This window comes from Manacus vitellinus, unplaced genomic scaffold (genome assembly GCF_001715985.3).
Source record: "Manacus vitellinus isolate BGI_N305 unplaced genomic scaffold, ASM171598v3 scaffold_87_pilon, whole genome shotgun sequence".
Lineage (NCBI taxonomy): Eukaryota > Metazoa > Chordata > Aves > Passeriformes > Pipridae > Manacus > Manacus vitellinus.
Window position 1 is genome coordinate 855,324 of NW_021940854.1, and position 10,197 is coordinate 865,520.

The window sequence follows — 10,197 nt, forward strand, 5'->3', positions numbered from 1 at the left end:
TGTCCCTCCGCAGATTCGGTGTTTACACAGCTGGGCAAAAACACCCAGAAGGTTCCTGCCCTTTGTCCAGTAAAACATGACAAGGATTTTCTGCAAACTTTACCGAATCCGAGGCGTTTGCTGCTCCATGAGCAAAGCAGGGACTGACAGACACTCGTGGGATTCCTTGGACACGGACACCTCTGCCCCTTCTTCCACTTTCCTCCTCCTCCCTGGAGAGGGAGAACCAGCATTGACCCCCAGCAACCCCCAGCTCCCCACTCCCACCGGAGCACCGACAGCCTCAGTGTTCCCTCTGGAAAATCTCCCCCTGCAAATACACCCACACATCACGTTAAAGCTCCTCCACAAACCCTGGTGTGAAAACTGAAGATAGTAAAATCGAAGGCCATTTTATTGTCATAGCAAATACCAAAATAAAAAGGCTTTGAATTCAGTACATAAGAAGATCAAAGAGCATTCCCATGCTCCCCGTAGCCATTCCCAGGTAGCAGCAGTGCCACAAACCTCTGTTTCCTTTGTGAGAGAGTGGGTTTAAAATTCAGATCTTCACCTCAAGATCACGGAAACAGGACAAAATGCCCCTTTAAGAGGGAGACAGAGGGAATAAAGGTTTACATGGAATGACAGATCCACTCTGGAAAATTCAGGACATTTTACAAAGAGTGAATGAAGATGCAACAACGGATTTTGGCTTGTCAAGACTGATACACTCAACTTTGCTTTTGATTTTTTACTCTTAGCACAATTTAACTAAATTACATTAATACTTTAGCAGTCATGGTTTTAATTAAAAGAATCCTTAAGAGCTCTTTATCCCAAGCTATTGTCTTGCTGTGAAGTCATACGTTAAAAAATGACTTTATAATACCACTTTGGCTTAGTTGGGTCCTTTCATTAGTGAAAAATACTTGTGTAAAAGGAGGTTTTAGTTGCTGATGGAAACCTCAAGCATGAACATAGAACAATCCCAAACAAACTCATCCTCAAGGGATCAGGTTCTACCTTCCCATTGCTAAATTTCTGCTATTCCCTGTTTATAATCTCCCTGCACAGACCTAGTTATGAGTGAGGAATACTGCAGCCCCCCTGGGGATGCAATTGTTTGAGTGCTATGGGTCTGATGTAGGTCTGGAAATGGGACTTCCCTTAGGTCCTATTTTCCAAGAAATACAAAGAAGATGGGACTCTTCTCCAGCAGAAACACTCAGCTTCTACTTTGCATTTTCAAGTATCAAGAGTCACTCTCCCAACAGGGAAGAGACAACTGCTGTAAAAGCCCTGGAGCCAGCAGCTGAGATCCATCAGAACTCTGTTAGTGTGATGCCTTGTTACACAGACTGCTGCAGATTTAAACACTGAAGGGTGAGGCCAGGGGTGGTGGGCAGCAGGAATTTGGGGCACGGGCCTGTGAACACAACAGGCTGGTCTCTGACGAGCACTGGCATCATCTCAGATGAGGATATTGCCCTCAAATCATATCAGCAATCGACTACCAGGCTCTGCTGCCAAGTGCAGATGGAGTAGGGAGAGAAAAAAAATGTTCTCTCCAGGCCTGAACTTCGAATTTTGCACGTGAAAAACAAAACTCTGTTCCCTCCTCGCATCTGGGATGTGAGGAATTCCTCAGTTCTCTGAAGTGGAAGGTGCATTCTAGCACTGTTCTGAGAGAAAGAGGGGAATTCAACTTCGGGCAGTTCAGACAAGAGCTGCTTCTCTCTGCCCTGGGACCTTTCAGGATGACAGTTTGTGCCCTTGGCTACTCTTGAAATCTTCCCTCCACAAGGTCTATTCAGACCCAGACCCCCAGGAGCTCAGTTCTGCTCATCTCAGCTCACCCGAATTCCCTTTTTCTAGTCAGACTCTGAAAACACCGAGATCCAGTCGCTCTTGCAGAGCAGATAATAAGCTGTTAACGACCGTCTGGTCACTCCAGCAGCTCCTCCCCTGCAAGGCTTTCTGCAAAGTCAGGGTCCCTGAGACAAAAATTCCTTCCTCCCTGGTTTTTCTGACTGTGACTGTGACAATTTCCATGCCTGCAGCCTGGTTTCACCGAAAATCACGTCCAGCTCTGCCCTCCAGGACACTGCCCCTGTGCCCACACCCTCACCCAGCAGCCCAACTGCTACAAAAAACATGACAAGTGGAAAAAAACAGTGTTAGGATGCAGCAAACGAGGACTTTGGGTCACTGCCTGCGTGACATGCGGTCTAAGGCTTCGATCCCCCCCCAAAAAGACTGGGAACCTGCAGGATTCCAGCTGAGCTTCTGTCCCTCGTGCTGCACGTGAGCTCAGCAGAACCTGCCACTGCCCAGGCCTCGAGCAGCCACGTGTAGTGTACAGATCTAGCACCTTGCTTGGAAAGGGGGTTGAAACAGAGTACTTGGAATTCCCAATAAGAAAAAACAAAACAAAACAAGTCGTAGCAGCGATTCCCCTCCCTCCAAAACCTCAGCATTGCTTTACCTCCAACTGCTACGAACCACCTCAATCTCAAATTAAGTTCCCATCCAGCCGCTCCAGACTCCTGGCTGTGTGTGACCAAGAGCAGGGGAGGTGCAGCTACAGGACACACCTAGAGTTGGCTGCTTAGAAGTTACCCGAAAACCCACCCCATAATTACCAAAGTCCTTGTGTCTAATTGTCATACAAAAGATTGAAAGGATTAAGTCTGATTCATCTCTTTCAGCACGGGAAAGGGGGAAAACAAAAAGGAACTTCCCAGTTCATGGGGGTTTTTTGATATAAAACGAATAGAAATCTTTCAGTTGACACCATGAAGCAGTTTTGTGTCCTCGCTGATTCCTGCCCCATCTTCATCTTGGATTCCTTCTGCCAGTCCCTCTGCAGATTTGGTCTGGCTCCCTGCAGAGTCCATGAACATATTGGGAATATCTTTGCCAAAATAGATCTTGCTGTTGGCTGCAATTGCCTTGTACTTCATCAGCTGCAAGTACTCGGGAGTCAACTTGAGCTGCATGGAGAGAAAACGGGTCACAACAGCCCAGATTTGGGCAAAAGCAAACTCCTGCCAGGAGCACACGAGGCACCTCCTTTCCACAGCCCTACCAGGAGTGCCCAGCCCCTCCACAGGGCAAACAGAGTGCCCTGGGAAGGTTCTCTGCCAGCAGGGCCCAGCAATGCTCTAAATCCCAGTGACTAAATGGCAGATTGAAAAGTGAAGTGATGGGAGCAGCTGGGGAAATGTTCAACCCAGACGTGATGGAGATGCCCGAGAGCACATCCCTCACTGCAACCCTTGCAATGTGAGCTACTGGGAAGGAAAATATCCCTGGCTGTTTTCCAGGAAGAGTGTTTGGGTGAGCAGAGCTCACTTTTTTTTTCAGGATAACGACATTATAACACAGAGGATGGAACAACTGGGGCAAAACTTGTGCAAAACCACCCCAGGCCTCTGTCCTCCTCACAGAACAGAAGTGCTTCCTGCTGGTACATCCTGGGAACTTGCTGTAGGCAGGAACACACCTGGCAGCTGTATCCATGTAATTTTCCTGTTTCCAGGTTGGGTTTTTTGTTTTTGTTTGTTTTTTTTTTCTTTTGCAGTACCAAGGCTCTGCCAGGGTGTCCGAGATCAGCTCTGTTTGTTCTTTCCCTGAACTGTGATTTACTCTACCCCTGCCTGTCACCCCAGAGATCTCCCTGCTCCAACTGCCTGCCAGCTTGAGACTGGAATAATCCACATTTCTCATCACAACTGAAACTGATATTCCATCCACAGAGAGAGCCAGGCCCCCTTAGCATCTGGCAGAGCAGAGGTTTCAAACATCCCGACATATTTATCTGTCCAGAGAAGAAAATGAACTTGCAAATAAGGATCTAAATGCTTCAGTCAGGTGGAAACTTTGCTGAGAGGAGATGGTTTTGTTTTGTTTTTTTGACTTAGACAATAATCACTGACTGCTCTAGTGCTGAGTATTCCCCTGCAGCCTGATGCTGAGGCACCACAGAGGAAACCACAGTACCTTGTTGGCCTCAGCCACCTTCATGGCAGTGTAGCACTCAGCGTCAGCCCTCGCCTTCTCCCGTGCAAGGAATGCAGCATCTGGAAGCAAACACATGCTCTGAGTCAGATTTTTTATTTCCAGCCACGTTAGCACCGTTTGCAGCTGGAAACCTTTAAGATAAAGTGGCCAGTGCCACATCTGAACTGCACGGGATACAGCGAGGGGAAGAGGGAACAAAATGGGAGCTCAGTTTCCAGCTAAATGGCTGCAGGACGAGAGCATTAAGTGAGTAAATTGCATCTCAACTGCAGAGCTCAAAGCATTTCACAGACAGCAGGGTTTGATTATCCCCATCACGTGGGCCCAGCTCGCTCTTTCTTCTCGAGCCAGGACTGACTCTCGTGCTGAAACGCAGCAACTGTTCCCCTGCAGACGTGGGATTTACCCACAGCCTTTGCCCAGGACTCCAGGAACAGCCTGGAACAGCCCAGCAGACTCTCTGCAGATGAGGTCTGTGCCTGTGGATGCGATTCCCAGATGGGATTTGGTCTGGGATGTGGAGATGAAGGTTCTGGCACGCAGAGCAGGGGATTTTAACCTTTACAGGCTCTGCCCCTCAGACAGATTGCTGCAGAGCTTTCCTCTGCTGTATCAACAACTGCTCAAAGGCTCTGAACCTGTGGGATACTGAAATTCCTGACTCCTAGCAGAGCCATTTAAGGAAAGGAACACTTCCCCTTTCTGTACTGCACTCCTTTTCCCCTCTGGCTTCACACCTACCCATGACAATGATGGGATACCAGGCCACCACATCCAGGCTAAGGTTAGTGTAGTCCTGCTCATCTCTTGACATTCCTCCTAGGACATGGAGCCACACAAATGCAACAGGCCAGTCTGGATTTGGGAGCTGCACAGCTGGATAAACCATTTTTTTACCTCCTCTAGCAGGGAGAGCTGCTACACTTAAAAAATCATGTAAACAACTGGACGGTTTGGCTCACAACTTCCTCTCTTTTGGCCAAGAGGAGTTGTCTGTCCCAGTCAGAGACACCAGGAAGAATGAGGGAGGCAGGAATCCTCTGCCAGCACAGCCCTGAACTGAGGGGCTGACACCTGCTGACACACATCTACAAGAAATAAACCCCATTGTATTTCTGCAAAGAACTTCTTAATGAGAAGCTGCTGATCTGTAAAACTCTTCATTGGCTCCTCAGTGGCTTCTGCAAAGCTTGTCATTCCCTAGAAGGAATGGAAGGGAAAATAAGGCCTTGCCACTCTGAGCTGGAATTGCAGAGCCCTTTCCATGCCCTGGAGTCTCCTTGATAAAGCATTGTATCAGGTGGGTGGGGGGACATCTTAACCTAAGAGCACAACCTCCTAGAAAGAGCACCTGAGAGAGGGAGTTTCAAGATGCACAGTCTGCAGAGAAACGTTCCTGTTCCTGCCTCTGCTCAGAAACTCCACCCCTGTGAATGTCAGCCTGGATTGAAGAACACAGTCAGTACAGACTTCAAGAACTCCTTGGCAAACTGCTTCAGGATTTACTGCCTGGGAAGCTCAGCCCCCCTCACCTTCAATCTCTGAAATTCGCTTCTCTGTTTCCTTTTCCATCACTTTCTGTCCATAAGTTATTTCAGCAACTTGTGCAATCTTTTCTGCCTCTGAAATGAAAACAGGAACACACCCACACTGTCATCACACCATCTTCTGAATGTCAGAAGCAGCCTCGCCCGGGAAAGTCCTCAATCATCACCCACTTCAGGTGGAAATAAATACTGGGAAGAATTTCCAGCCCTCAGAAGGCAAAGCTGGAACCCACGTGCAAAGTCCTGAGTCTCTCTGGGAGAGTTTCAGGTCAGAGATGACCCCAAATTGAACAAGGTGCATCCCTCCCTGGAGTCTGGGGTCTCTTTGCTGCCTGCCCCCACAGCCAGCCCTGTGTCCCAGCCTCCCAGCCCAGCCACACAGACCGATGAGAGCTTTCTTCCTCTCTGTCTCTGCCTCCTTCTCCACCACCTTCTGCTTCTGCGCCGCAATCAGCAGCTTCGTCTTCTCACTCTCCCTGGTGAGCAGGAGAAACCAGTTAAAAACCTGAGCTCACTGGTGTGGGGATTCCCCCCACAGCCCCAGCTGGTTCACCCCTCCTTCCAGCACATGTCCATGTCCACCACTGAACCATGTCCCCAAGTGCCACATCCACACGTGCTCTGAACCCTTCCAGGGGTGCATCTTACACGCTAAATCCTTTTCCACCTTACTGGTGTTACTCACATTAATGAGTTTGAAAAGTGTGATCATAAATAAAACACCCTGCTCCTGCTCACAGTCAGGGAACAGACACTGGAATTGAGAACAAGCCTCTCAACACGTCCTGCTGTATTTATGGCAACAGAACACAGGCTGATTTTGGGACTCTCCTACCATGACCATACCACACAGGACTTACCACAGTCCCAAAAGGTCACATGAAATGCTAGGGAAGCAGAATGGATGAGAGGGGTCTCATTCTGCCCTGCACATGCTGTTGGCAGCGGGCTCAGGGAACACAGGCATGCCTGAATGACCAAGGGCAGGAGGAGGCAGCTGGCTCAGGGCATTGAAAAGGGATCAGCACTGTCAAGTGCTATTAAAGAAAGTTATTTCAAAGCTTTGCAAGTCTTCAGCCTGTTGAATCAACAGTTTCTCCATCCCAGTCAAACAAGAGGATTAGTGGTGAAATCCATCCACCTGCCCCTCACCCACCACATGAGGCCAGTGCCAGGGGGAAGGAGCCCAGGGGCAAATCATTCCTGTGCTCAAGGGTTCCAACTGGAGAAACCCCTCCTCCCCCAGCAGGGACCTGCCAGCCCCTGCAGTGCTCAGCACTGCACCCCTCTAGCCCCACTGCACTGCTCCAGCCCCTCCCCGAGGGTGGCACGAGGCCAAGGGCACTGCTGATCTGCCCCACTGGCTCCTTGTGGGATCACAGAGGTGCAGAGTCCGAGGCACTTACATGAGCTCGTAATTCCTCCGGATTGTTTCAGGGATGTTTGGCTTTGTAACTCGAACTGCCTGCAGAGAGAGAGCGAGGGAAACTCGGGCAAGCAGCCAGCAACCAAAAGCCCAGCGGCCCCTGGGGCTGTGGGGGACGGGGGGGACACACACTGCGGGTGTGCTCTGCCACACAGAGCTGCACAAACTGCCACCAGGCCCCAAACCCACACAGAAACGGGGCTGGAGGATCTCCTGACGTGACAGGAGGTGGTAACCTGGGCAAACCAGCACCCAGAGCAACACCAGCAGCTGTGTGGGGGATGGGAAGGACGCTGCTCCCACTGGAGTGAAATGAAATCTGTGCTGTAAAGCACTTTTTTTAATTTAGCCCTTATCCCTCCTCAGGAGCCGCACCTTCGATATCTCAGTCAAATCCTGATTACCTGTATAATTAATCCAGGGGCCATCGTGGTTAGGTCTTGCTGCAAGGCCAGTTTAAGGTTTTCATCAATCTGATCTAAAGGAGAGAAAAAAAGAAAAGGTAACGAAACACCCCCAAGGCAGTTTGCTGTCAGCACCCAGAGTGAGCTGGGATGGCTCACATTTCTTATTGCTGGAAACTACAAATGTAATTGGATGTAGAAGTGCTGGGCTGACCCTGAGGCAGGATCCCAGCTCTCCCAGTATCTCCAACACCAGCACCAACACTTGGGACAGACCACAGGAACATTGCAGGCACCAATTCCCATAACCTGCAGTTTGGAATCTCCCTGAGCCAGAAGTGGCATCTTTCTGATAAAAGAATCTGTGCTCTAACCCCCTCCCCCACTGATCTTCCCAACTGGATCCTGAAGTAACATGGTCCAGCTAAATCCTGACTGATTTCAGCTTGCACCTGTGCCAGCATGACACAAGGCAAATGGAAAGGCAAGAATGGGAAATGGCTCCATCAGTTACTTTAACAGGCTGCAAAAATCATCAGTAATGTCTCTTTGGCTCAAGGAGTCCCAGAACTCCAGCAGAGCTGAGGATTTCAAAAGGAAACACAACCCAAAACCCTGCTCTGATGAAAGCTCCAAGGAGGGCAGAGCTTCCAGTTGGGGCCTGCTGGGAAGTGCAAGGGGAAGAAATCTGTAACAGCCTTGAGAAGGGATCACATCACACTCCTGGATTGTTTGCTTTGGTCCCAGTTTCCTATCTGGAACTCAGGCTCCTAATGAAGTCCAGCCAGGAGTTTTGGAAGCAGCTGTTATCAGTTCCCTGCACCTGCTGGCAGCTGTGGGGGCAGAGGATGATGAGAGGCCGCCTGAGAGGGGCTGTGCCCCAGTGCAGAGCCCCGAGCCAGACCCAGCCAGCCCAGACCAAGAGCTACAGGGGAGTTTGTACAAGTTCCTCTTGTGCAGACCGGGTGCTTTGAGCCCATTTCAAGCAGTTGTCGTCAGCAGCTGCCGACATCTGGAGCCTCCACGGGCCAGGAACCCCCCCAGCAGGAACTGGGGGGATCCCAGCCCCAGGTTTGCAGCTTGTGCAGGAAGTGGGAAGCCAGGCTCCTTGGAAAGCCCAGTCTGAACAGAGAACAGGAGTCTGCAAACACCCCGTGCTCTCTCGGGCACAAATCCCGTCCCTCTGGGCTCCCAAAGCGTTCCCAGCAGCTCAGTGCCCGCAGGCAGCACTGCCAGTGCTGAAAGGCTGGATTTCCTGTCAGTCCAGAGCCAGAAACAAAACACTCAGCACTGGCAGCCACTGGACTAGTTCTAGCAAGAAACCACAACTCTTCCTCAGCCTCTCCTGCCATGTGTCTCCCTGTGCTGCCGGATTTCCCGCTGGGAAGGGCAGCAGGCCCCTGCCAACGCTCCTGGTTTATGGCCACTGCAGCCACGGGCATGACCCAAAGCTCATCAAACCCTCAGGCCAGGAAGTGCTTGCTCAGACTTTCTGTAACAGCAAAGAGCCACACACTGGCTTTTCCATCTGGATAAGCAAATCCTGTGACTGATTCAACCCATCACAGCTGCTACACACCCAGAGAATGCCACAGAATTCCCACTCCCTTCCCTAAAGCCCTCTGCTACTGGCAGGGCTGGGGCTGGAGTTTATTGTTACAACATATTGAAGCACTCAGCTCCAAAAGATAACAGGGATAAACGATGGCAGCTGCTTAACAACCCTGATTCCAAACAGAGCAAACACGGGATTAATGGATAAAAGCTCATCAGTTGGGGGTTCTGCACCAACAGCCCGTGGAAGAACCCTTGGAAGCAGCAATCCCACGGGAAAGGCTGGGGGCAGCTCACCAAACAGCTCGATGTACACCTCCTGCAGCGTGTGGACACTGCAGAACTGGTTCAGCTCGTGGTGGATCTTGTTGAAGATGAGAGCCTTGTCATAGTCAGCTGTGTAGTTCTTCACGATGTCGTACACTGGGAGAGGAGACACCCCGGGGGAAGGAGGGGAAGGAGGCTGAGCACCCTCAGGGAAAACCCTGGGGCCCAGTCCCAGAGCAGGTGTGAAACGAGGGACACCCTTCCCACACACCCCTTCTGGTCAGGGCACGTTGGTTTATTTTGTGACAGCTTCACCAATATCCATCCCCTGCCCTTGTGAACAGAAGGGTTTGAACCACACCCAGCCCTCCCTGCATGGCTGCAAACACACCCTGGTGTGACCCCTGCACACTGGGAACAGTGTCCTGCACGTGCCATGGAACAGAGATCCCAGCAGCTCCCGCTGAGCCAGGCACTTCCAGCACACCACCAGCACGTTAAAAATCAAAGGATTTGGGAAAAAGGTCGCATGGGTCGTTCCTCCTGAGCTCCAGAGGAGCCTTTGCTTCCCCCATTCCCCTTGGCTGCCCCCCTGCACACCTCATGGGTTACACCCATCACTTCTGGTGCTGCACAAAGCTCGGGGGGCCGGGATAACACAGGTAATAAAAGGAAGAAATAACCAGCACACGACATTCCCAGGAGAGCCAGGCCAGGGGTGACACCCAGGAGCTCAAGGTGCCTGGGGCACACCTGTGGTACAGCCTGGCTCCAAACCAAACCCAGCCACGACCTCCTGACCTCCTCTCAGTGCAGGACAACCCCCCCAGGGCGCGTTGGGGGGTGCAGAACTCGGGACTCACCCGCGCTCTGGATGAGGAAATTCACCACCTCGATCCTGTCGAAATAAATCATCACTCCCCCGCTGCAAGGGAGAGAAAGGGGGATGACACTCACTGGGGGCTGAGTGGCTTCGAGGGGGGAGAAATCCCCT

General features: G+C 51.0%; 1 protein-coding gene across 1 annotated transcript; it reads right to left on the reverse strand.

Annotated features, from left to right (window-relative positions):
* Positions 1–373: 373 nt before the first annotated feature.
* On the reverse strand, positions 374–10,136 carry ERLIN2 (ER lipid raft associated 2). The gene is made up of 8 exons (XM_029965004.1): positions 10,067–10,136; positions 9,234–9,359; positions 7,383–7,456; positions 6,959–7,017; positions 5,937–6,028; positions 5,538–5,627; positions 3,985–4,064; positions 374–2,975 (listed from the first exon to the last, which is right to left on the reverse strand). Exons 1-8 carry the CDS (start codon positions 10,116–10,118, stop codon positions 2,766–2,768), a joined length of 783 nt encoding a protein of 260 aa, XP_029820864.1. The 5' UTR covers positions 10,119–10,136; the 3' UTR covers positions 374–2,765.
* Positions 10,137–10,197: the final 61 nt, after the last annotated feature.